This window comes from Leiobunum rupestre, chromosome 2, assembly GCF_980474605.1.
Source record: "Leiobunum rupestre chromosome 2, qqLeiRupe1.1.hap1, whole genome shotgun sequence".
Classification (NCBI taxonomy): domain Eukaryota; kingdom Metazoa; phylum Arthropoda; class Arachnida; order Opiliones; family Sclerosomatidae; genus Leiobunum; species Leiobunum rupestre.
Genome location: NC_143385.1, coordinates 17,899,017 through 17,923,024, shown reverse-complemented (window position 1 = coordinate 17,923,024; position 24,008 = coordinate 17,899,017). Strand labels below are relative to the sequence as shown.

The window sequence follows — 24,008 nt, the reverse complement described above, 5'->3', positions numbered from 1 at the left end:
ACTATCGATAAAGGCTATTTTAAATTGGGCGAGAAACATACCCAGGGCTTTGGAACCGGTATAAATTATCTCGGGTTTAATCTTTCGTTTTAATAGACCGTTAAGAATAAGCAACGTATCGAAACCACTCCCGAAATGGCTAATTAATATGACGTTTTCAAAGAGAGGCCGCGTATCTCTTTTCCGACCATTAACTGTCACCTGGCATGCTAATAAATAATCTAGGAAATTTTGAACGCAATCAAAGCCGTGAAATTTTCGGTAATCATAATTGGTCGAAAATGGCGCTTCTTGCATCGCGGAAATGATTAAAATTGGTCTAATTGCAGTGTCAGTCGTTATGGTCTCAAAATCAAAATAGCATAGTCGTTTCTCATTTGATTTTATTTCTAATGGGCGGACGTGACACTCGTTTTTGGGATGCTCAATTTTGCAAAAAGCGCATTTGTTGTCGCAATTATGATGGCCTTCATAGTCTTTCCCGCAATTTAAACAGCGCCTTAAAACCTGACAGATTCCTAGTTCTACGTGTTGGGAGAAACAATTTGGTCCGGCAAAATACCGATTACAGTCATGACAACGGGTAGCCTGTTCTATACTGGGGTGGAACTCTGGGCCACGACAGCGCCGACATTTAAGATTGGGTCCGCAGTCGTGACTTTTTTTCTGTTTGATATTATGTAACAGGGTAAGACAAAATTTACAGAAAGATTGCGCTCCAAACATGGCCGAATAAGATCGTACGACGTGGGTGTGGTCTTTAATTTTTAAGAGGAAAATTTGTTTTTCTTTGAAGGGTCCAATAAACACTTTATCGAAATTATCGTCCGCCGAGATTAATATAATTTGGTAGTCGGGTAATATATTTTGGAATCGATTAATGTCTATTATTTCTACGGGGCCTTCGGGAACCACCGCTTGGGCGTGTAATTTTTTAGCTTCAATTTCTTGTTCGGGCTTTTCCCCGTTTCTAATTGTCTTTAATTGGTATTCGTTAAAATTATTATCCTGTCCTAAACTTTTCAAATGCTGATAGTCGGCCAAAACTCTTCCCACCGCTAGGGCTCTCGTAAAACATAAATTGTCCGTATTTCTAATGGGGATAAATGTGTTACCCTGGTTGATATACTGATCTAGACATTCATAACTTCTTGTTCTAACGCTGCGAGGCGGACCTCTCATAGGGGTATCTTGAAGAAATATTAGGTCAAATCGGAGGGGTGAATCTAGATAAATGGTTTTTACGGACTGCGCTACCTTTTCAATCCCCGTTAAAATTCTCTCAGCTGTCAACTCATTAATATTCATTAATTGGAAATTTATCGGATCGTGCAGCTCATCGGAAATTACCACCACCCTGACGCGCGTGTAGCCTAAATTATCAGCCGTAATTCTATCTAATATTGATTGGAAAATACGGGTCAGTTGGTTACTGATATCGGCGTGGTTTAATTGGTCTAAATTTTTAAAATTACACTCGAATAGCATAGATTTACACCTATACTTTCGAGAAGAACTGGCAATGATTTTATCTATTGAGTAAAAGTTTTTAGGGTTGAAACGGGTGCTAAGATCGAGGGCCATGGTGTTTTTAAAGTCCTGCTTAAATATTTAATACGGTTTGAATCGTTGTCGTAAACTTCGCCGGAATTCTGCAAGTTTAATAGTTTTTCGTAAGTCCACGATTTTTATAGACGTCTCTTGCACGACAGGTGAGCGTTCTACCGCAGAACCACGGATACAGTTACGCTTCAGTGAACTCTTCCGAGGAGAGTTCTATTTTGGCTTGCCAACTTGTTATACTGGCAATTTTTATCCCGACTATATCCTTCCAGCCGTCGTCTACTGGCTTAGATGGACCTGGCTTGGATGGGGTGCTTTTGGGTGGCGCATCAACTGGTTTGAATGGTGATTGTTTAGATGGGTTGTCGAGAACCGCGTGGCATAATAAGTCTTCTTGTAGAAAAGCTTTTCGCCTTTATATTCGAGACCACGTTTGACCTTATTGGTGAACAGTTGGGTGTTTCGGTGCAATGCACGAACTTTTTCTAAAATTCAATAAAAACAGACTGAATAATCTATTACTCTTCGTTCAACTTCCATCGTGCCCAGGGCCGTCTTAAGGCATCGGCTAAATGGGCTACAGCCCAGGGCCCCCAGGCAAATTTGGGGCCCCGGCTAGAGATAAGGGTTTAGTTGGTAAATATTATTTATGCTCATTTAATATTATGTATCTTTTAGTTACGTCTAAAGTAATTTGACTCATCGCCACATCGCGTATCATACGGTACCTAGAATTTCTAAAACCTAACAGCGAGTCACTATCAGTAAAAATCTTATTTTCAGTAGTCTTATCTTATACTTTTGTAAAGTTTCGGTTTGATTATTGTGTAGTTGAATTTAGACAACGGACATACAAAGGCTTACCGTTGGGGATCGCAAAAGTGTTAAAAATAATTTAGCCCAGGGCCCTAAAAGGTCTTAAGACGGGCCTGATCGTGCCAGAATAATAACAATAAACGGTCATTTAAAAAAGGTAATTCCCCAAATTTTAAAATTTACTTACAATTTCTTCAAGTCGAATGCAAGTTGTGAAATAAATGCAAATAAAGCGCGTCCCTCTATTTATAGTCGCAAAACCCCCTAGCGGGACGCTTAGGAACTTCTATAACACATGCTAATTTATCTAGCGCTTTTTTATTAATACATGTGTAAATTTTCATAATAAACTAAAAACCCCTAGCGGGACGCTTAGGAACTTCTATAACACATGCTAATTTTCATAACGGTTTTTTACACCTACCCCTCTAAATTATCCGAAGACTTTGTCAAGCAATTAATTTTTATATAGGATGTTTACATTAAAAACACGGGAGATAAACTAACAATTATACTTTAAGGTATTTGTAAACTCTAATTATAACAGAAAGTGTAACTGTTAATGTTTATAGTAGTTATAGCTTTTTGACTTTGGTCATACTTATCGACTTTCCGCAACTTAAATATTTCCCTTCAACCATTTCCATTACCTCTCGGGTAAAACGACGCTTTTAAAGCATTGAAACACCTGCCAGTAAATTATTCCATGAAGCATGACGTTATGAAATACCAACGACCATTTTATATTTAACTAAGTCAATCTTGTGACGATAATAATAGTATGCGTTAAAAGGGTAAATTATAATACTCTAATTATAACAAAGAGTAACTGTTAATGTTTTCAATAATAGTTATAGCTTTTTGACTCTTTGGTCCGAGTTATATTCTTGAAGTGTATTATCTTTAAATTTGCTAGCATTTTGCCCCTTTTTATTATGGCCGTTTCTACCTTTTCGGTCATTTTACTGTATTATAGTCCATAGGTGTTTTTTACTAACGACCATTATACTAAATAGAGAAACAACTGAATACAGACACACCTAAAACATAGTTTAAAAAATTAGGTAGTTGTAAAACACAACGATTTTTTTTTTATCTTATTCGCTTTTTATACTAAGAAACGTATTCTTTGCCGCGATATTGAAATATCCTAACAAAAAAGTCCTGAAAGATTAAGAAACTAGTCTATTAAATAATAGCCAGGCTAAAACCCAAAGCGCCACCAAATCGTGAAGCGACTTTTACATTAAACAGGTATCAAACAAAAAAACTTGTGTTTAAGTTGTTAACTAAACATGATTTTCTGTGAAATGACCCTAAAGTTTAATTGCCAAAAATATTAACGAAAATATCAAATCGATAGGCTGCTACGTTTTTTGCAAATTTCGTTAAAAATTAACTCGATTAACTGAGTGTTATATTATAATCTAAATAAAATAGTTATTAAATGTCTGTGTAGTATTTCTGTTATGTAAATTTTTTAAAGAAGCTCTTATGTAAGAAAATAGTCTTTGGCCATTTATCTAGCTGTACTTTTTATTGTTCGTATAATATATAAGTTGATATACTATATAAAGTATGTCATAATTTAAAACTACATTACCCCCTCTCGGAATAAATTGCAACTCTATTTGAAATCTTAATATAATTGACAATATCGATTAATAATAATTCGCATTGAACCGTATAGGAGTGAAAATCTCAATAACTGACCACAACACCTATAAGTTTAAAAAGATAACAAATCACCCTCTAAATAGCTCTGCATTTAGAAATTATGTTAATGCTATTAAAAGGATGAATCTCCTAGTGGTGAAAAATGGCAATTAAATACAATAAGGTTCTAAATATGGCTGCCACTTACGAAAATTAACGAACCGTACATGTTAAAGTCTATTAAACCGCTGCGGAAACATTACTCGCGCCGCTTGGTTAACACGGAATAATAATATACGATAGATTAGAGGATTTTTTAACGTTTATTGTGAGTGCGAACCGACCTTGTTATGTAAATATTTCGTATAGTGGCCACGTATTCATAAGTTCTTAATACTATTATGTATTCAATACGCGAACTTATAAATGCATTATATTTAGAAGAATCGTTAATGTTTCAATAGTAACATATCCAGATAATAACAAAAGTCTGGTACTTCAACCCGCGCTAATCCTAAGAGTAAATACTTAGTTTATTATATGATTAAAGACGATAGTTTCCTATCATTGTCCCATAACTAAAACATGTCCGATTGGTAAAACTAAAAGGTTATATGTTACGGATATACGTAAACTAATATTTTTGAAGGAAATGTACACGATGTGCGTAAAGACATTGTATACAATGAAACATTTATAAGGCCAGAGCTGCGGATGTTGTTAATAATACCAAGCTTATTCTTAATATAGGGACAACTTGTTTCAAACTGCGAGGTTAACGAATTTAACATTGAACTTAGTTTTCTAAGGCTTATTAAAAATATTATTCACGATGACCACGCTCGACAAGTAATACAAATTTTACCCCGTTATGTAAGATGCCATTAACGCATTGACTATGTTAAAAACTTGAAATATCCAAGATGGCCACTAAAAACTTTAACTCCCTAGTTAATTTCTTCACCCCAAAAATACCCTTGAATACACTGTGTAAGACAAAACGAATTATGTGCTTAAAGACAATGTTAGATTAATAACCTATAAAATCTTTAAAAGGGACCCCTATTAGGGGTGAGTTATATTTGAAAACATGTACCCGAATCCATATATACCAGCCTAGTGGCGAAAAATGGCAGCATTGCATGATTATAATAATTTAATTTATGGAAGACCCCTTTCAATAACCGTAAATCAGATGATCACGTGACGCGGCTTTTTGATCGAACTATCTAGGGAAAACGTGTTCTTGAAATATCTTTTGGCATTATGTAATTCCCCATTTTCAACACATGTTTACGTGAGATGACCCCAAAGACACTTCCTAACGGACGACAGGATATACTATCTTTACCACGTTATTAACGTATTGACTATGTTAAAAACTTGAAATATCCAATAAAAAACTAAACTCCCTAATTTCTTCACCCCAAAAATAACCTTGAATACCCAGTTTACATTTCATAAATTTTAGGCTTATTATTAACGATGGCCAGGCTACCTACAAACTTTACCCCCGCGGCCTTATTAAAGGTTAAATGACGGTAATATATAGTTTTTGATGCATTTACAATGTCATAATAATAATCAGCTAGGCCCAAGTCATCTACCGACTTTTAATGCGACGTTTTATGTTAATATATATAAAAATCCTTTAGGGACAACTTGTTTAAAAACAAGCTTGATCTAAAGTATATATGGCAAATTTCCTAAAAATAACAGACATGGACACCCTTTTCAATACGCCCTACAGAACCCGTTTAAATATGAATTGGCTGCCAAAACACGTGAATTTTACAAATTACTAAGAGTTCATATAACAACCTTTAAAACCAGCCTCCAAACTTTACCCCGTTCTGTTAAGTCATTTTTACCGCGCTTCCTTACGTTTAAACACAGCTTATAAAACTCTTTAATATTTACTACTTAAGACCACTTGTTGATTAACCCCAAAGACGTTACCTAACTGTTATAAACAAATATACTGATTTACCCGCCAAATGGCTAAGAGTTCAACCATATAACATCCACTAAAAGAGATCACTTGTTCGGGTCCATAATCCCAAAGACGTTTCCTAACCGTTGTCAGGTAATTAAACCATGCAAACGTTTATACTAGTAAATACAAACTTTACCCTCCTCCACTTGTTCATTTTCGCGCTTACATCATCATAAACGCATGTTAAATCCCCGCCAAAACTTTTTTAACAACCATATAGCTACCAGGTCAAATACCCTAACGGTTTATTTTAAAGGTACAAACTTTACCCGTTTCCCCGCCAAAATCATGTCAAACATGTAATAGACCTATAGAGTTTAACCACTTGTTGATCGACGCTTACACTTTCCCGCCAAAAATTAATATTCAAACATATAATATAACTACTTGATGATCCTAAACACATGTTACTATCTAACAGGTCAATGACCCCTAACGGTAAAACAATACCACGCTCATTAATATTCACCCTTTTGACCTTGAACAGGTCGACTAACTAGGCTAATTAATTAACACCTGTGCTCGTTACGCACGAGTGCACGCGTGACACGCGCCCGAGGGGGGGGGGCGGAATCGCGATTCCCCGCTTCATTCCCCCCCGTCGGGCAGCTGGGGACGCGTGGGGGAAAGCACGCTGCGCCCCCCTCGCGTATCCAGAAAGACGGCACTATACTACTCCGATGAACTTTTCGCTTGTTCCGGGATATTAGGGCTACTCTATTTAATCCTTCTGAAAAAGAGGTGTAAAGAGAGTAAATCAAATTGTGTCGTCTTCTAGCCAGAATTTATCTGCTTAAAAGGCCACAGGCAGCCATTTTGGAAAAACATTTTTACTCCGACTCAAACTATTCGCCACCACAGGGTCGGAGTAAAATGATTTAATGGCGTTACTCTTCTTATCCTACTCCAAAATCGTGGAACAAACGAAAATAAATCACCTAGGATGGGCGGTGCCTAATGCGATTTACGTAGTCACTTAAAAGAAAATACCTACAGGTACTAGTTCAAATGAGTTGATAAATGAATGTATTTTTAGTTAATATTTTAACCTATTTTCATTCAATCGAAAAGATGCGTATTAAAATTTCCCGGTATAAACTACCCACTAAGCCTTGGCAATAAAAATATCCAAATTGGTAAACGTTGTCCATATAAATAATTTTGGAGTGCGCGTTTCTTTTACCTATAGCGTTTTCCATTTGACTGCTCTCGAGGGCTCTAGATCTCTCTAATCAACATATTATGTTCCATTTGCGTGCTCGGATCTGCTCCGATCAAGATTACCGTGTTACATTTCCTGCTCTCGGGTGATCCGTGATCACCCCAAAACCGATCTGCCGATTTCGACAGATCAACGGAGCGAGATTGGAGCTAATTTTTGGGTGTACCTTTTAGATTTTTTGTCAAAATGGCAGACCAAGACGCGAAAATTCAAATTACTAGCAGACGAAAAACAACGTAGCGCGGGAATATGTTCATGGAATGTTCCATTTGCGGTTTTACTCTAGTCAATCGGGGTGAGATCTATGACGTCAGACACGGATTCGGAGATAATCTCGAGCAATAAAATGGAAAACGCTATAAGAATTCTTTGTAGCATAAAATACATAAAAAAATCAAAACAAAAAGCACGTGTTTCGGTTTGGCCTTGGCTCTATAGCACAATTTTAAATTAATAGGTACTAAAATAACTGTTAGACATTAAAAATCAATGACCAACAAAGACGAAATATTACTTACCCTTCTTTCGTATTCCCCGTGTTTTACACGTTAAATATAATATATATCTGTTTCGGGATCGTATCGTGACTCTTTGGCTCAAAATGGTCAAAAAACAATGATTCTATTTCGGGTCAGAAGAAGTGTGTAGTTTCTCAGAGTGAACAATTTACCAGTTTCTGAGTTCGAATTCTGACAAACTAGACGCACCCATGGTTTCATTCAAGAAAATACCTTTATGGTATATTATGATGTTACCTATTATACCAAAGATAATATAACTACGTACCCTAGATTCGAAATCTCGGCGTTTCTCGATAGCGCGTTTTCTCGTGAGGCTTTTACTGAGTTCGCGCCGGAAGTCGGAAAAATCTGGCTCCATAGCAAGGTGAGAAATAAGGAATTTCAATAGATAACCCAAGATTATATTACTCACCTTTAGTTTTCTTTCGTTTAGAAACATTTTTTATAGCTACAAGAATGATACATTATTGTTTTAAAACAATATAACGCAAAAATATCTGGTATCTTGAAAACCGCAAGTCAAAAACCACAGCGCAATTTTCACTAAAACTATACGTTTTAACTAGATGTCGGTAGCCCTGCCAGCTCCATGGAGGCAGTTTTTTCCGACTTCCGCCGGGAACTCAGTAATAGCCTCCGTTACGTGCAAGTAGCTTGATTTCCAATCTAGGGTACGTAGTTATATTATCTTTGATAATACTAACTCTACCTCTCAGTCGATAGAACTTCCTAATTATGTTTCATGAATATAAAATATGACATTGGAAAAATCTCTCTATCAGCAGAATTAGATAAGTAACTATTGCGCAATAAATAGGTAGACGGAAGTCAGCCATTTTCTGTCGCACCCGAACGCCCAAAATTCTGTTAAACCGGTGGATTTTTTAAATAACTCGATAAAAAAATTTATTGCGAATTTGTGTATCTCATTGAAGTAATTCTCAAATTTAATGGAGTAGAAATATTTCCTTTATTTTATTACTGTCTAAAATCTGCTAAAACCAATTTAAAATTATTTGCGGCTTAATACCGTCCATTTATAAATGTGGTATCGTCGCGTACCCTACTTCATCATAAAAACTACGTTATTAACCTTTGACAATTCTGGAACAAAGCATGAGTGATTGACGCAGGTCAACTTGTCAAGAAAATCCACAAATTTGTTGTGGGTGTTAATTCTTAAGAGTTGTCAATAATAATTAATACACCATTAAATTCCGCGTAAAAAATTCTACCAATAAATCGTAATAAAACGAAAACAAAAAGGGGGGGCCCTTTTCTTCACATTGGCCGACTGGACTTGTTAAGCGATAAATGGTTATAGTTACATGTACCAGAAGAAGTTTATAATTTATCTCTTTAACTAGTTAGTTTTTAGTGGAGTAGACTTCGGTATTTACTACTGATGGCAATGATGCTGGTTTATGAAAACTGTAGAGTAGAGCATTGCGATTGAAACAAAGTCACTAACGAGACATAATAAGCAGGTTGCAACTCATGTACAAGTTAATTAAAAATTTGGCATTTCAGAGTAACTGTGCCTTCAAGGATATTTACATGCCTCACAGATTGGTGGTTAAGACATTTCCATAATGCTTTTAATATTCTATGCACAAAAATTATGAAGTAAAATTTATCCCTCACAGCAATAAAACGCTATCTCTAAGACATTACAAGCCTTGGAGTGGGGACCATATTTCTTTGAGAATTTGTTCCTTTTTGAGAATAGTATTTCCACTTCTTAAGTTGGGTGAGATTGTGCAATGTTAAAATCTTCACATTGGACAGTTATGTTATAAAACATTGCGCTATCAAGAAGCTCAGTTGGTCACGTTTTTGGTGACGATGTTACATGGGAGTCAATATCAATCTTAGCGCATACAAAATTAAATAGAACAAACCAAGTCAATTGGAATAACAAAAAATGACTCTTCCTATTAAATTCCTGAACTGTGACATGTCCTTTTCATTTATTCACTTTTAAAATTTATGTTTTTATGGCCCTCCCACTCTTTGACCACAAAAACTCTTAAGGAGCCAAAGTTTCTCCGAAACATTATTTTGATAAATAAATCTTATAATAAATTTAAACCATTGTGCATCTCATTTTTAATTTTTTTAAACTGTAAACTATTTACACATAACACATAAAAGATAATTTTGATTACCTATCCATGGCCTTACCAATCTTCTTGTATCCATTGAAGTATTTTATTGTAGTGTCAATTAAAACTCATTTTACTAAGGTGAAATTGAGCAATTCAATTTATTCCGTGGCAACACAACTGTCAAATGTGCATCACATTTCAGCCTTGAATACTTTTTGGCCTACCCCTGAGTAATTTACAGCAAAATTTCAAGCTTAACTTTTACTCGTACTGATGTGAAACATTAGGCTAAAACTATTCGCTCGCTTCGGGATGAAAAGAATGCACCTTTCACCCCAAACTACCAACTTCTTCCATACAAAAACAGCCAAACTGTATTTTGAAGTTGCTCGCTATTTCCTAAAAATTACTCCAAAACTAGCTAATTGGTGGTGAGTTAGCTTGAGGTAGGCAAATAGTTTTATGTTAATAGTGCAAATGGATTCAAGGTTTTCCATGAACATACTTTTATAAGAGGTTTTGCTTCTGCTATGTTACTATCTTTTAAACTTAATATTAGCTTCTTTTCACTTAACATAGTCACCTAGTGACGAACATGAAAAGTCTACAAATTAACAGAATTTTAGTCTGTATTGGACACCTTTTCAAAATTGTAGTTTTTAAAGCACTAAGTGTCTCATTAAAATTAATGTTCTACATCAAACAAAAACTTTAAAAAATACCATGAATTAAGTATTCCAATTAAAATTTACAGGAACCCAAGTTTCGGCTTTCAACTATTGGAAATCATACTGAACACCCAGCCAGAATTAAGTATTCCAATTAAAATTTACAGGAACCCAAGTTTCGGCTTTCAACTATTGGAAATCATACTGAACACCCAGCCAAAATTATTTATGATACAAGCTAGGTGCGTTTTTTGTAGGCTCATAAATAGCAACAGTCACTGGCTAAATTAATTCCTTGAGCCTGTAGACATGTTACTGCTAGCAAATGCCCTCATTTACTAAGCTAGAAGTTCACCCCCTTTAATATATTCCTGTGGCCGCCCATGGCTAAGGCTGATTTAAAAAAAAACAACCATACATTTTAATAGCAGTAATTTTATTTTTCATAAAATATAGAAAAATGAAATGAATTTTTTTATAAATATAAACGTTGATGATAATTGTCTTTCAAATAGGTTAAAAACTATTACATGTACAGATAATATCCAATTTATACAAACATTTTTTCTTTAATTTATAAGAGCTAACGCGTAATTTATTTAAATAAAGCCTTTTTATTTAAATAAACTTTTGTCTTCATGTACTTTTAAGTGTTTCTTCATGATACATTGTTCAGAAAAGTTCTCCGTACATTCTTCTTTAATTTAGTATATCCCTAACTTAAATCTCACTGATATCTAAATACTACTTTGTAGATATGGATTATAAAAATTTATTTCCCAAGCTAATGTTACCAAAAAAATGACTGTTCAGTAGCGTTGCCATATTAAGTTATATATTGTTGATAGGTTGGGAAATTTGAATTTTAAAAACAACGCTACTTAATACAGTACTTACTTTAAGTAAGGCATTTTTGAAACTTGTACTTAAATGTGCAGGAACCCTGTACTATAGAAAAATATAATTATTTTACATGAACATTACATATAACAATTTCCCAAAAACTTATTTACACTAAATAATTAAGAAATAAATGTTCGGTAATCGCCAAAAGACAATTTCCTTAAGAAATGCTTATAAATATCATTTAATTGAATTTTTTTAAAGTTACGGTTGCAGCTCTATCCACATAAAAATTAGTTACTAGAAAGCACTTCTTAAAAAAGTTCTTTCGTTCCTCATGCAGTAACATCATGAAATAATGACATTTCTTTTCAAATACTTCATGGACAAACATGAAAATGTTATGACCCAATCCCATATAAATTCGTCATTTTCTTTCCAAACATAAACAAACCACTAACAAGGAAGATTTTTACTTCAACTATGCGGAGGATAGCCCTACACAACACTAGGAGGCTTACCCGCTTCTGTTTAATAACAAGTGCAATGGATGCCTAGGCATAGTGGCACACAGTATTAAATCTACAGCATAGTTGGTATTAAAGAACCTTCTTTAGATGAGGAGTTTCCAAATTTACAAGAGCTATTCTACGAACTAGTTCCCTTAAACCAGCCATGACACTACGTGGGATTGGACTATTTTATGAGATGAAAAGTTTCATATAGGCCTATTTAAGGTTATGTTTTTGGTTTATACTACTGGTACAACTAAATAAAAATTTATGATATTCAATTTAAAATGACAATAACACCCACCCTTTTTATAAGAACATTGCTTAAGGATTTCATTCAATTTTTTAATTGCAAGGGCCAAGGCCAATATTTATTGCCTACCTCAGGAAAATAAAACTTGTCTATATCCTATTGGGGAAATGACAGCTTAAGTCCATTATGAAACCTTTCTAGGGCAGCGTCAACGTGATTTTGATGATTTTGGGATTTTTCAAAGTCAATATACTAAAAATAAATCATTGCAGCTTTAGTAGTACAGTAGTACTAATTTTATGAATGAAATGGTTAACCCTGGAATGTTTTTAGGTAAAAGTGGAACAGCTACTCAATGATAGTTCATTTTTTGTTGCGTAACAACTTTTATCTAAACACAGTCAAGGTTCCCCCTCGATTCCCCTCAGGAATTTTTTAACAAAATATTTTACATTCCAAAACCAAAGAAATTTTCGATTGTTACGAAAAGTTTTTAAATCACTACCATAGAATACATACTATAAAAATAAACAAACCAGCATCTGAAATTAATAAGTTTTTCTAAACATAGTTTTAAATGTACCCTAGTTAAAATCTTTTTGATAGGCAAGAATTGTACTTAAAATGTAAAGCTGGCTACTGATGAAAAACCAAATAAATAGTTTACATCATAAGGTCCCCATAAATAAATGTCTACCATAGGGGCCCATGGTAACGGCGTTGTCCTGGAGAGAAGAAAATTAATGTACGACGATAGGGCAGTAGGGACATCTTTTTCAAAATTTCTACATCTAAAATATTATCTTACTTGGTAGAGCAGCTACGCGCGGGTTGATAAATGCCATACAAAACGAGTCTAAATCTCAAATTTGAAAAATAAATACCTTCAGAAACAAGTTATCTTATTTCTAAAAGCCAGTTTTAGGTTCTGATGAATCATTTTGCAACGATAAGTGTTAATTTTAAATTTTTAAGCGATAAAATTGCGAATAAGCCTTGGCTACAGTGCTAAGGGTGGGCGGCGAAGATTTATCCCGCATGGTTCTAAGTTTAAAAACGTTCGCGCATGGCTTGTGCGCATTCATAATACATTTCACAAAATTTATTTCAGAAATGCATAGTTGAAGACGTAGCCACTAGGAGGTGCAGATTTTGAATACTTACCTCAATAACGGGTATGTGATCATAAAAAATTTGGCCTAGACCTTTGCTTATGGGGACCTTATGATAGGCTTATGTTTACATACATCCATACATACGGATTAAGTGAATAGAGAAATAAAACATGAATTTTGTTAATTTAAATTGGAGTACTGTGCTACAAAAATTTCATACGGATAATAATCAAATATTTTTATACATTAATGCTTGAATTTCCCCAACTAGATTTAACTTTGCTATTCAAATTTCTAAAACAAATTTAATGAAAACTTTGCATATCTTTGGGTGTTTTCAATTAAAACCGTTAACTGGCTTGGCTGTTTTGGTTGCACCCCATTATCAGTTTTGCTATACCTATCTTCGCTACAGCTCACAACCAAAAGCTATTTAAGGGAAAATAACATTGAAAGAATTTGCCGAAAATATTTCTTATCTCAGCCAGGTCAGAATTATAGTAAAACTGCAGAATTAAGTTTATCTATCACAGATTTTAGTGGAAACATACTGTAGGGTAGGAGTTTCCTACAAACAGACTTAAGATACATTGGGCATTCAGATTTCTACATGAAAAAGGGTTTGTTTTAAAAAACATTAGCTTGTTTGTCAAACTCAAAAGCCAATCTAAAATGAAGTCAGGCATCCTCATTATGAAAAAAATTTACTTATCCACAATTGTTTAGGTCTACAATGCAAGTGTGAATACCATAAGTCCCATAAACATGTATTGCCATAAAACCATGCTAAAATTAATTTCGGTTTTCACTTTAGCTATAACACAACTGTTCCAAATTAAATCTAAAAAATGCATGTGTCTATTTGCGTCACCCTAAATGTGCAATTAAATACCAAGGCTTCCTTTTTATGTTTCATAAATTTAAGATGAGTTTTATGGGGGTAGGGCTCAACCCCAACTAACCAAGCTAGCTTTTAACTAGGAAACAAATTCTTAAAAAGTAATCTAAAAGATATTTGGTTTCGGACAAAATATTTCATTTTAAATTCCAATAAGAGAAAATTATCTCAAAAAAGGGTTTAAAAAGTGCTTACACTACTCCAAAGATTAACACACATTGGGAAAAACCCTAATGCTTGCTTAAACAGGATGTGCACCTATAATTTTTCAAATTGCAGTACATTTTTAATGTTCATGATGAGAATACAAGAATAAAATTATTTTAAGTTACCTTTTCTTCAGTTGCATGTTCCAATGCCAATTTGGTGTAGCTGAGCAAATTCGCCGGACATCAGTCAATGAAAGAAGGAAATGGGGTTTGAAGAATTAAAATTTCAGTAAGCCTAAACTTCCATTTCACAATTTGAGAATCTAATTTGTTTGTTTCTATTCAATGAATGAGACAGAACGTTACCCCATACTATTTTGAAAATCATAAATTTTGCAAAAAAAGATTAGAAATAGAGTAGAATTATTTTAATAGAATAATCTACTTAAGTAGTTGTAGTTTCACAGTCATTAAATAAAAAAATTACGGCACAAAATAGTAGAAGTTTCAAATATGCTCTATGCAAGTGACAGAGCTTGTTTAGGTAATTCCAAATTTTGATCAAAGATTGGGATAAATAATATCCTTAATAATTCTATTATTTTCTAAAACTGATATCAGCTATTGCATGGTATTGAGTTTATGAAATAAGGCTAATAATTTATTTTCATGACTGGCCTATTCATTATTTTCATAAATGATGAAGCAAGAAGTCATAGAGATAAAATTTTCTAGTAGATTATAGAAACCCAAACTTGTTTGGAAATTTGCTAGCCCCCAACGCAATAACTCAAACACCAACTATAAAATAATTATTTACCACATTTCCCTATTTGGCACCTCATAAAATAAATATATTATAGATAAAATGTATATGTTGGTTCATAGTGACTGATGTTTATATTACCCATACAGCCAACTCACATTACCCGTTCTCTTTCTTTACAAAATGTATTGGTTGCAAATTTCACTTACATCATCCATAATTCAGGAAGACCAGATGATTGTTCTAACAATCCAGATAGTAAATTGAAACACCGAGTATCCTCGTTAAGTTCAGTCAGGCAGGAGATTAACCTAACACAAATTTAAAACACAGCATCCAATAAATTTAATGTTATATCAAAACTACTTCATGCTGGTTAACACATAAGATTTAGGTCATCTCATTTCAAGATGTCAAACATGGTTCAAGGTCATTCAAGGAATGTCCCGTATAAATTTGAAATTTAAAAACAAATTTTTTTTTCATTTTTTAGTGGACACCCTGTATAACACTAACTAGCCAAGTCATTCTCATTGAAGTAAAATTTGAATGGTTTCCTACCGTTTGAGCAGTTGATAGTTGTTTGGAGCAGTGGCAAGAAATTCTTGAAGCACATCAGCTTGAATTGAAAGATCATCGATACTATCGCAGAACGTTTCAATCAGACAATTATGAAAAGTGTAGTCATAACAGGATTCTTTATCATTGTAATCCAAAATATTGTTAAAAGATACATTCTGGAAGCATTGATGGATTATACGTTTAGCTCCAGAAAAATCAGAGAAGCTAGTCATAGTTGTCTGAAAGTAGCTGAAAAAAAATTTAACGAAAAGATTAACTTAGCTGGTATAAAACTGATCCTGTTTAAAAAAAAAATTTATAGAAATGTGATTCATGGTTTCCCAAAAAAAATATCAAATTATATAAAATTTTGGAGCCCGGAATCGGTTTATGGTTTCTTTATGGAATTATGGAAAATGGTTGTGAAGAATGAATCAAGACTTACTGTTCCCATATAAACTTCTTGCTGTCCACAGACTTCACTGATATAAGAGCACTCTCATAAGCTGCCTTTATCTCTTCAAAACAATAGTTTTTGCACTGTAATAAAATTCTACCACCCAAAAAGAAATTTTAATAGTGGTTTAGTAAAAAATATTATTACTCATAAATATAGTATCTGCAATTAATTTAAGAAAAGGAAATATAAATTATACAAAGATTACTGTTATAAAAGCAAATAATTTCGGAAATTTTACAGTTATTATATATATTTAGAAAGTCTTCAATGCGAAAAAATTTGTTTGGTTATCTGTAAGTTCTGAAATTTTTAACAACCAAAGGAAAATCTGAAAGATAAGTTAACTCATAGACTCCACGGGTAGGATTTTAAAAAAATTCACATAAATCCTTAATTTAAAAAAATTCCAAACCCTTTGAAGTTTAATTTTAGGGTACATAAGGTAATGTATAAGAGCTACCATATTTTTTTAATTGATTTTGAACACAGTGAAATTGGCTGAATATAAATAACTCAAACTAACACATAGCAAACCCAGAAATTGCCCTTGTCCTCGTCAGTCAAATCTATCCTTGCATTCCTTTTCAAGCTCACCAAAGGCATAGAATCATTAGTGGGAAAGTAGTTCAAGAGACTTTGAAAAAGATAGACACAATCCAGTGTGTTTCCAGAATCAAGTGGCTCAAAATATCTCTTAACAGAATTCTCTAAGAATATCACAGCATCTGATGTTCGATTAGTTTGAACATAAAAAGTAGCAATCGCTTCCATTAGCTTAGTGGACTCTGGTAAATGTCTTAGGCCGCTTAGCAGAGCCTGCATTAGGATAAATATGAGAACAAAAGTTAAAAATTTAAAAACTAAATCAGTACTCATACCAGTATACTGAATGTTAATGCTAATAATCACCAGATACAATTTTACTGTTTTTATTATACATCAAACTTACTTCTTCAGCATCAGCGACGCATTCATGTGAACCATAAAAGTTGGATAAAATTATCCATAACTTAGCCAGTTTCGGACTTTCATGTAAAATACTTTTGAAATCGGAAATGGCACCATTAAAACTGCAACGAATGAAATATGGTATTAGATTATTTAAGTTTGAAGGATAGAACTAAACATGCAATTTTATATTTCAAAAATATAAAAAACATACTTTTGATTTAGTATTTTAAGTTGTGCCCAATTGGCATACATCGTAACACAATCATTTAAGGTCAAATCAGATTTGTCAACAACACAGCAACGAATTGCATCTTCCATTAATATTAGAACATCAGATAACATAGACCCATTTGGTGGAAAACATATCAAAAATGGTTCCTAATGAAAGGTAATCAAAAAGAAGTTAAATAATTTTAACTGCAGTAATTTAAAAAATATCAGATATGTAAGCAATGATCATCAGTAGTTAAGAGTCCTGATAATTACTAATTGCAATACATGTATAATTCTATTTGCAATGCCACTCTTACCTTAATTACTAAATGGCCTAGATATGTGCTTTTCTGCTCAAATAATATGGGAGGAAGAGTTTTGAAAGCGAAGTAATATATGTAAACAAGCCATAGTAGAACTCTATCTTTCACTGTCAGCAAGTGAATAAAAGGCTTAAAAACCGTTTTTGAATTTAATACTTCTTCAGCCACATCACAAGCAGCAGAGTCATTTTTATGGATCAACTTTTCTTTAGCAATTTGAGATGCTGGTGATAAGGCAGTCTAAGACAAATAAATTTTAAAATAGTATAGTAAAATCCACAAGTACCAATATTTTAGTTGTTATTCAATTCAATTTTCATTTAGAACACTAACCTTTAAATGAAACAAAACATGGTTGTCTTTCTTCACTAACAAATTGAGTTGCATTAAATTTAGAAAAATTTCCAACAACTGCCGAGAACTCTCTGGTGTTGATTTGTTATGTTCCGAAAGGTTGTTCATAATTTTTATACAAATATTATATTTTTGCTCGAAAGACGTGGCAATCATGAAGTACTGCCACCAGATAGAATAATGATTCACATATTCCAAAGCTTGTTCAAACATATTTTCAATGTCATTCACACTGTCAGGATGTTGAATATAAAGTGTTAAATAAAGTTTCCATAACTGCAAGTTCTCTTGGTTAGCTTCCAAAGCTCGAGACAATATATCTAAGGCTTCATTGAGCCTGACTTGGCTGGACCTAATAAAATTGCATATATTTTACAGTTACTCCATTACATAAATATAAAATTTTCTCAGGACTTACTCATTGGCTTTGTTGTAATAAATTTTAGCGAGACACAACCAAGCATCAATGTTAGTTGGATCTTTCTTAACTCGTTCTTTCAGTTCAGATGGATTTTCTTCATTGTTAATCTCAAAGTACCTTTTGTCCACCAAAGAGGATTTTTGAAAAAGTGATACTGTGCCATCTTCAATCCATGAAGTACCCATGATTTGTTTATTTGCTAAAAAAGGGGCTTAATTTTTATTTACAGTTTTGACTTGCTTTCTCAAGTATATCAAGTTTAGATTTGAAGGGAGCACATAAATTAGCACAACTATCTTGAAGGAAAAACGAAGTACTAAAAGTTTAGAACAACTGGCGCACAAATATACTAATCAAAAATACATGGCTCAATACATTATTGTGCAAATCTTAATTTCTGCAATGATGTAATATATATTTTAATATAATACAATTAGACAAGAGAGAACTCGACAGTGAATTTCAAAGGTCTGCCACCTCCAATTTTGTATATTCAGTAATAAAGTTTTCTGTTATGTGGTAGTTAAATAAATTAATACATCAAAACCAGATATTACTAATAATACTTAAAAGTTCACAAATTAAGTTAAAATATCCCAGTCAATTGACATCACAATTTACCAATTAAATTGGCTTCAACTGGCGAACTGTTTGAAAAATCAGCTACTATACCTAGTGAAGAGTACTTTATTTCAAAATTACTGGGCTCATCTTCATTTTTATTGTTCTTCTTTTCAAATTGTGTCACGGATGGATCAAAAAAATACTTCCGACACCAAACTTCGGAAGCAAAATATGGCGATTCTAATAAAAATTTAATTAGTTACAAGAGTTGTGAATACAAAAATTTATAAAAACTTACTAGAATTTATTTTTCCATTTATTATATCGAGAACTTTATTAAACCCTTCATATTTCCCATTGTTGGAATTCCTCAACTTTTTGGATTTTGGTCTTTCTTTATTGAAAAATTTAACTGAAATAATGAAAATATTAAAATAATTAACATTTAAATATTTTTCTTTCTGAATAACAGTCACATTCCTTTCCTGGATCACCCCATTTAGATTGTATATAGTTTTTAAGTAATTATTTTTCATAATAATTAAAGTTGAGGCTAGTTTATTTCTTTTGTATAAACAAAAACTGCGCTAGACATTTTAAAAAATCATAACAATTTTACTATAGTACCAGATGTGGATAATGGTGGGGGTGGGGGGGGGAAGCATGAGAGTAGCACAAAATCACATAAGAAACTTTTGTCCTATTTAGTCATTGAGCTACGCGTAGAGTTACAGAGATTTACTGCTTGTAGTATTCATATGCGGTAAAACGGTCTCAATCGTCTGATATAATATCTGATGTTGCCTAAGTTGTCTACTCTGGGGAGACTTGGCCTTGCTTTTACATGGAAGATTGTAGTGTAATAATATGGATTTAAACAAGGTGATTCATTTATAGAGGAGCAAATTAGACTTAACATTTTTAAAGAAAATTAATGTATTTTTGAGTTACACAATGAATTTTTGAACAAATCTTCACCTTCCAAAGGGAAAACTTGGACCTTACGGGCCTTCTTACAAGGCTATGTCTTCATTTTTTAAGTATTTATGACAAAATCTCTTAACCCATTTGGGAGTACTGCCTCGAGGCATCAACGCAAGGTAAAGATAACAAATGTGGAGAAAAAATTGGTATAGCAGCATAAGTTAAGATTTCCTGTACTATGTCAACTTTTTTAACTTTTGTGGCGTTAATAACTCCTATAAACATGTTAATAGTTTATAGGGAGTAGTTGCAATTAATAAATAAAGTAATTTAAATTATAGTAGATAGAAAATAAAATTATTTTAAGAAATAATAATTTTAAGAAATATATCTTTGAATGAAAGTTAGAGTAGTGTTCGTACGGGGACCCCAACCCCGACCCCGAAAGTCGGGGATCCCCAACTTTTGTCCCCGACCTTGACTGTCGCAAACCAAGTCGGGGTTTCGTTTTCGTAGTGTAATTTTAAATTTTCGTTCCGACGCACCCCGCTAAAATCCTAAAAATATAAAATAGATAGGTTCCTTCTCTCCCTTTTTACGTGGGCGACAATAGAATGATCCGAATGACTTTTGGCTGATGCCGCTGACGTAGTTCTCGCTTGACGCTTGACTCCGACTTGAGTCGCTTTTTTAAGTTTTAAGCCCAGTTCACACTATACAACTAATTGGGCCACTTAAATGTATCCAACTAATTGTAATCAAGAAAATTGCATAGTGTGAACAGAAATAGTTGGAACCATTGTTACAATATTTATGTTCACACTGTACAATTTTCTTGTTTACAATTAATTGGATACAATTAAGTGGCCCAATTAATTGTATAGTGTGAACTGGGCTTTAGTTTCATAATTGCCGTTGTTTCGGGCTCTCTCAGTCTCAGCTAAGGAGTGTGGAGTTACAACGTTTGTAAATAACTTGTGAATTTATGAAACAACTTAAGATCAGTTCGCACTATACAATTAAATGGGACACCTAATTGTATCCCATTAATTGTAAGCAAGAAAATTTTATAGTGTGAACAGAAAAATTGTAACAATAACTCCCACTTTTTCTGTTCACACTATACAATTTTGTTGCTTACAATTAGTTGGATACCATTAAGTGGTCCAATTAAATGTTTTGTGTGAACTGGACTTTACTTAAACAATTGCCTAAGCTATAGACCTCTATTTTAATATCTACCTATCTTATCTATTGTTACTATTACTAATAGTCTCTAGGCTCAGTAAAATTGGGGTATTTTTATAATTTTTCTATTTTTAATAAATACAAAGAATTTTCCATCCCCGACCCCGACTTGTTTTTCGCGGGGTTAGACCCACCCCGACTTTATTTTGACCCCGTACGAACACTAAAACTAACAAATGTGTTGTAGCTTTATTATGACCAAGGCTTAAATTTACCTGAAGTTTTTCCATTTCCTCTTTTTCTTGGGGAGTTCTTCTTTAATTTCGGGACAGACACAAATATTACCTCGTTTCAACAATACATTATATTTTACAGTTGTTTGTACTAGTTTGATTTAAGTTCTGGGACAAACTGGGAAGAAAAAGCCGCCATCATTTGTACTTCCATTTTTGCAAACCCCAGCTGAAGGTTAGGCGCCACTACTTTCGCAGCTGACGTCACTAGCCGCTGCTAGTCCATCACAAAGAGAATAGCTCTGGAGTTAATTATGTTCTTCATGGAGAAACTTTCATGTACATGATTTTTACCATTGACTCGATGCTTGGAGGAACTATACCAGGAGTGGCGGTGACAGAGCTTTTGCATAGAAACACGTTTTTTCAAAGCGAACCTTAATTTCATCCCCCTCACCCTATTCTAGCCGGGGCTTTGGCGCGCAACTAACTTCACGCCGAGCGTTAAGCATTTCTTATTTTCATTTTGGCAAAGGCACAGTTTGGAACTCGTTAGTACATGAAGTTAGTTTTGAAAATGAAGTGAAATAAAAAGAATTATAAAATGGTTCAGAAGAGTTGTTGTTATCGGGGGTGTAGAAATGCTACTTGGGCAATTAAGGTAACAACATTTCTTATGATAAACCATTTTAAAAAAATCTATTTTTCCTAAAAGCAAAAGCGTCAGCCCTCGGAGGATGGCTAGCCCAAGACCTAATCCTATCTTCAGTTAAATTCAAAATTTTTGAAAAACGGAAATTGACAGACGGATACGATGGCGCTCGCTTGAAAACATGCTTAAAACTTCACCGCCACTCCCAGTATAGTTCCTCCAAGCTCAATGGATCGTTTCATACTTCCCCCCATTATCCACATCTAATAGTACTAAGTTTTGGTGATTAGATTTTTATTCTAATTCGTTTTGATTTTAATGTTGGGTAGATTGGTTGCATCCTTAGAATAATTAAAAAGGAATAAAGTAAAACAATGGTGATAGGACCGTTAGTTTTAATAAGAAAAACAGTACTTGACAGAATATGCTTTCAAGGCAGTTACAAAATTAAGACTAATAAATTGAAGAATTTAAAAAGGTTTTTCTTATTAAAATTAACGGTCCTATAAACATTGTTTTTCTTTATTCATAATTCGATTATTATTCGTGGCTTCTTCTTGCTATAATTAAAAAACAATGGTGAGAGCTTTCAACTCGGACAAAACTACTATGCCCATACAATCATCGAAAACCAGACACTACAACCATGGTCCACCATGGTGTAATGAGTCCAATAAGTATTAATAAAATTAAAAAAAGGATTTCAATCACTTATATGGCTTATTATTTTCCCGAGTAAAATTTATAAGAACATTTAAATGATTATTTTGATATAATACATACTAATTTTTTCCTCGGCAAGTGATTTTGGACATCTTTCCTCAATACCGGCAATATCAGGAAAATAAGAAATTATGTTTTTAAATACATCAACAGGTTTAAAGGAATGATGTGGATAAGCAGGAAGATGCTGATATGCGCAATTTGGATCACAGCAGTTTCCCGTAATAGAGTATTTACAAACTACATCTCTTGGGTTAATCAAATTTAAGTATGATGGTGATGAGAATTCAACTTTGTAATATGGGCTCCACCTAATTGTTATAAATTGATTCATCAAAAATTAAGTTAAAAAAGCTAGAAATAAGCACAAATAGACTAAATTACCTGTATGCCCTTAAATGAACCAAGCAACTCTGATATGGAAAATCCATTGTTGTAATTTTCCTATTTTCTTCAAGAAATGAAGCATTTTGTATCTTTCGCTATACAAAATTAGGTATAGTAGTAGATAAAATTAATTTAAGACATCATGAAAACCATCAACTAAAAATCTAAAAACCAATGTTAAACCCAAACAATCTGAAATCCTATAATAAAGGAATTTTTAGCAATAGGTTAGCATAAATGTAAACCCTACAGTTTTAATGCAAATTTTCAACTAAAAGACTAATTCCACAAAAAGGTTTGTGAAGGTGTCCATCTACCCACTGGAATTTTTCTTAATATTTGTTTCTAGGGTTTTATAACAAAAGAAACCAAATTATCATTTTTCAGAAAGATTCATATAGCTGTTTATAGATAAGGGTATAAATTGTATGGCTTGGCATAGAGATACAACATTCATTGCATTTTGTAAATTAAGGAGAGAGGAATTCCATAAAAGTGTGTTTTAACGAATTTATCATTTTCTAATAAATTCAAGGGATATGTTTAACCTTTGACCCATCAAAAAACCATATTTTATAAGGAATTCCCTACCCATTAAATAAGTTTACTTAAGTCAATTAAAATTGCAATGTTTTTTAAATACCCTAGAGTAAATTTTTCTTCTCTTTATCTACAAAATGAAATAAACCTTGCGTCTCTGTTAGGTTGTTCAAGAGACACATTTCGGGATGCACCAATATGGGTACAGCCAATATATCGGCTATAGTATCACACTATATATTGCAAGATATTAACAAAGTTATATATCATAGGTCATTATAAAAGATGGTTCAGTACACTGTCATACCATTTTATTCTAATTTTTCATGAAAAAAGTTTTCAAGCGCATATCCTAATGTTTCTTTTCATTTTACATGGTACAGATTTTCTATCACAAATCAAATATAGTTGTTTATATTTGTTTACAC

At 33.3% G+C, this 24,008-nt stretch overlaps 1 protein-coding gene and 1 long non-coding RNA gene across 6 annotated transcripts in view; one reads left to right on the top strand and one right to left on the bottom strand.

Annotated features, from left to right (window-relative positions):
* The first annotated feature begins 8,396 nt into the window (after positions 1–8,396).
* On the top strand, positions 8,397–15,658 carry LOC149956264 (uncharacterized). 3 transcript variants are annotated; one of them, XR_016478471.1, is made up of 4 exons: positions 8,397–8,445; positions 13,270–13,333; positions 14,515–14,609; positions 15,580–15,658. It is a non-coding gene; the product is annotated as an uncharacterized LOC149956264 (long non-coding RNA). The 3 variants fall into 3 exon arrangements; XR_016478472.1 differs by lacking the exon at positions 8,397–8,445 and adding an exon at positions 10,716–10,792; XR_016478470.1 differs by lacking the exon at positions 8,397–8,445 and having other exon boundaries at positions 12,696–13,333.
* The window catches only part of LOC149956263 (uncharacterized), a 27,058-nt gene continuing 14,357 nt past the window's right edge, over positions 11,308–24,008 (bottom strand). For 2 of the 3 annotated variants that reach the window (XM_090165469.1, XM_090165470.1), the window contains exons 14-30: positions 23,038–23,135; positions 22,714–22,964; positions 19,232–19,345; positions 19,042–19,173; positions 18,367–18,568; positions 17,928–18,300; positions 17,589–17,834; positions 17,270–17,436; positions 17,057–17,177; positions 16,631–16,923; positions 16,093–16,200; positions 15,648–15,896; positions 15,296–15,397; positions 14,504–14,543; positions 14,367–14,429; positions 12,288–12,410; positions 11,308–11,498 (exon numbers count right to left, since the gene is read on the bottom strand). In XM_090165469.1, coding sequence (XP_090021595.1) covers positions 12,315–12,410; positions 14,367–14,429; positions 14,504–14,543; positions 15,296–15,397; positions 15,648–15,896; positions 16,093–16,200; positions 16,631–16,923; positions 17,057–17,177; positions 17,270–17,436; positions 17,589–17,834; positions 17,928–18,300; positions 18,367–18,568; positions 19,042–19,173; positions 19,232–19,345; positions 22,714–22,964; positions 23,038–23,135 — 2,655 coding nt within the window. In that variant the 3' untranslated portion in view covers positions 11,308–11,498; positions 12,288–12,314. The remainder of the gene's footprint in view (positions 11,499–12,287; positions 12,411–14,366; positions 14,430–14,503; positions 14,544–15,295; positions 15,398–15,647; positions 15,897–16,092; positions 16,201–16,630; positions 16,924–17,056; positions 17,178–17,269; positions 17,437–17,588; positions 17,835–17,927; positions 18,301–18,366; positions 18,569–19,041; positions 19,174–19,231; positions 19,346–22,713; positions 22,965–23,037; positions 23,136–24,008) is intronic. The other variant, XR_016478469.1, reaches the window with a different exon arrangement.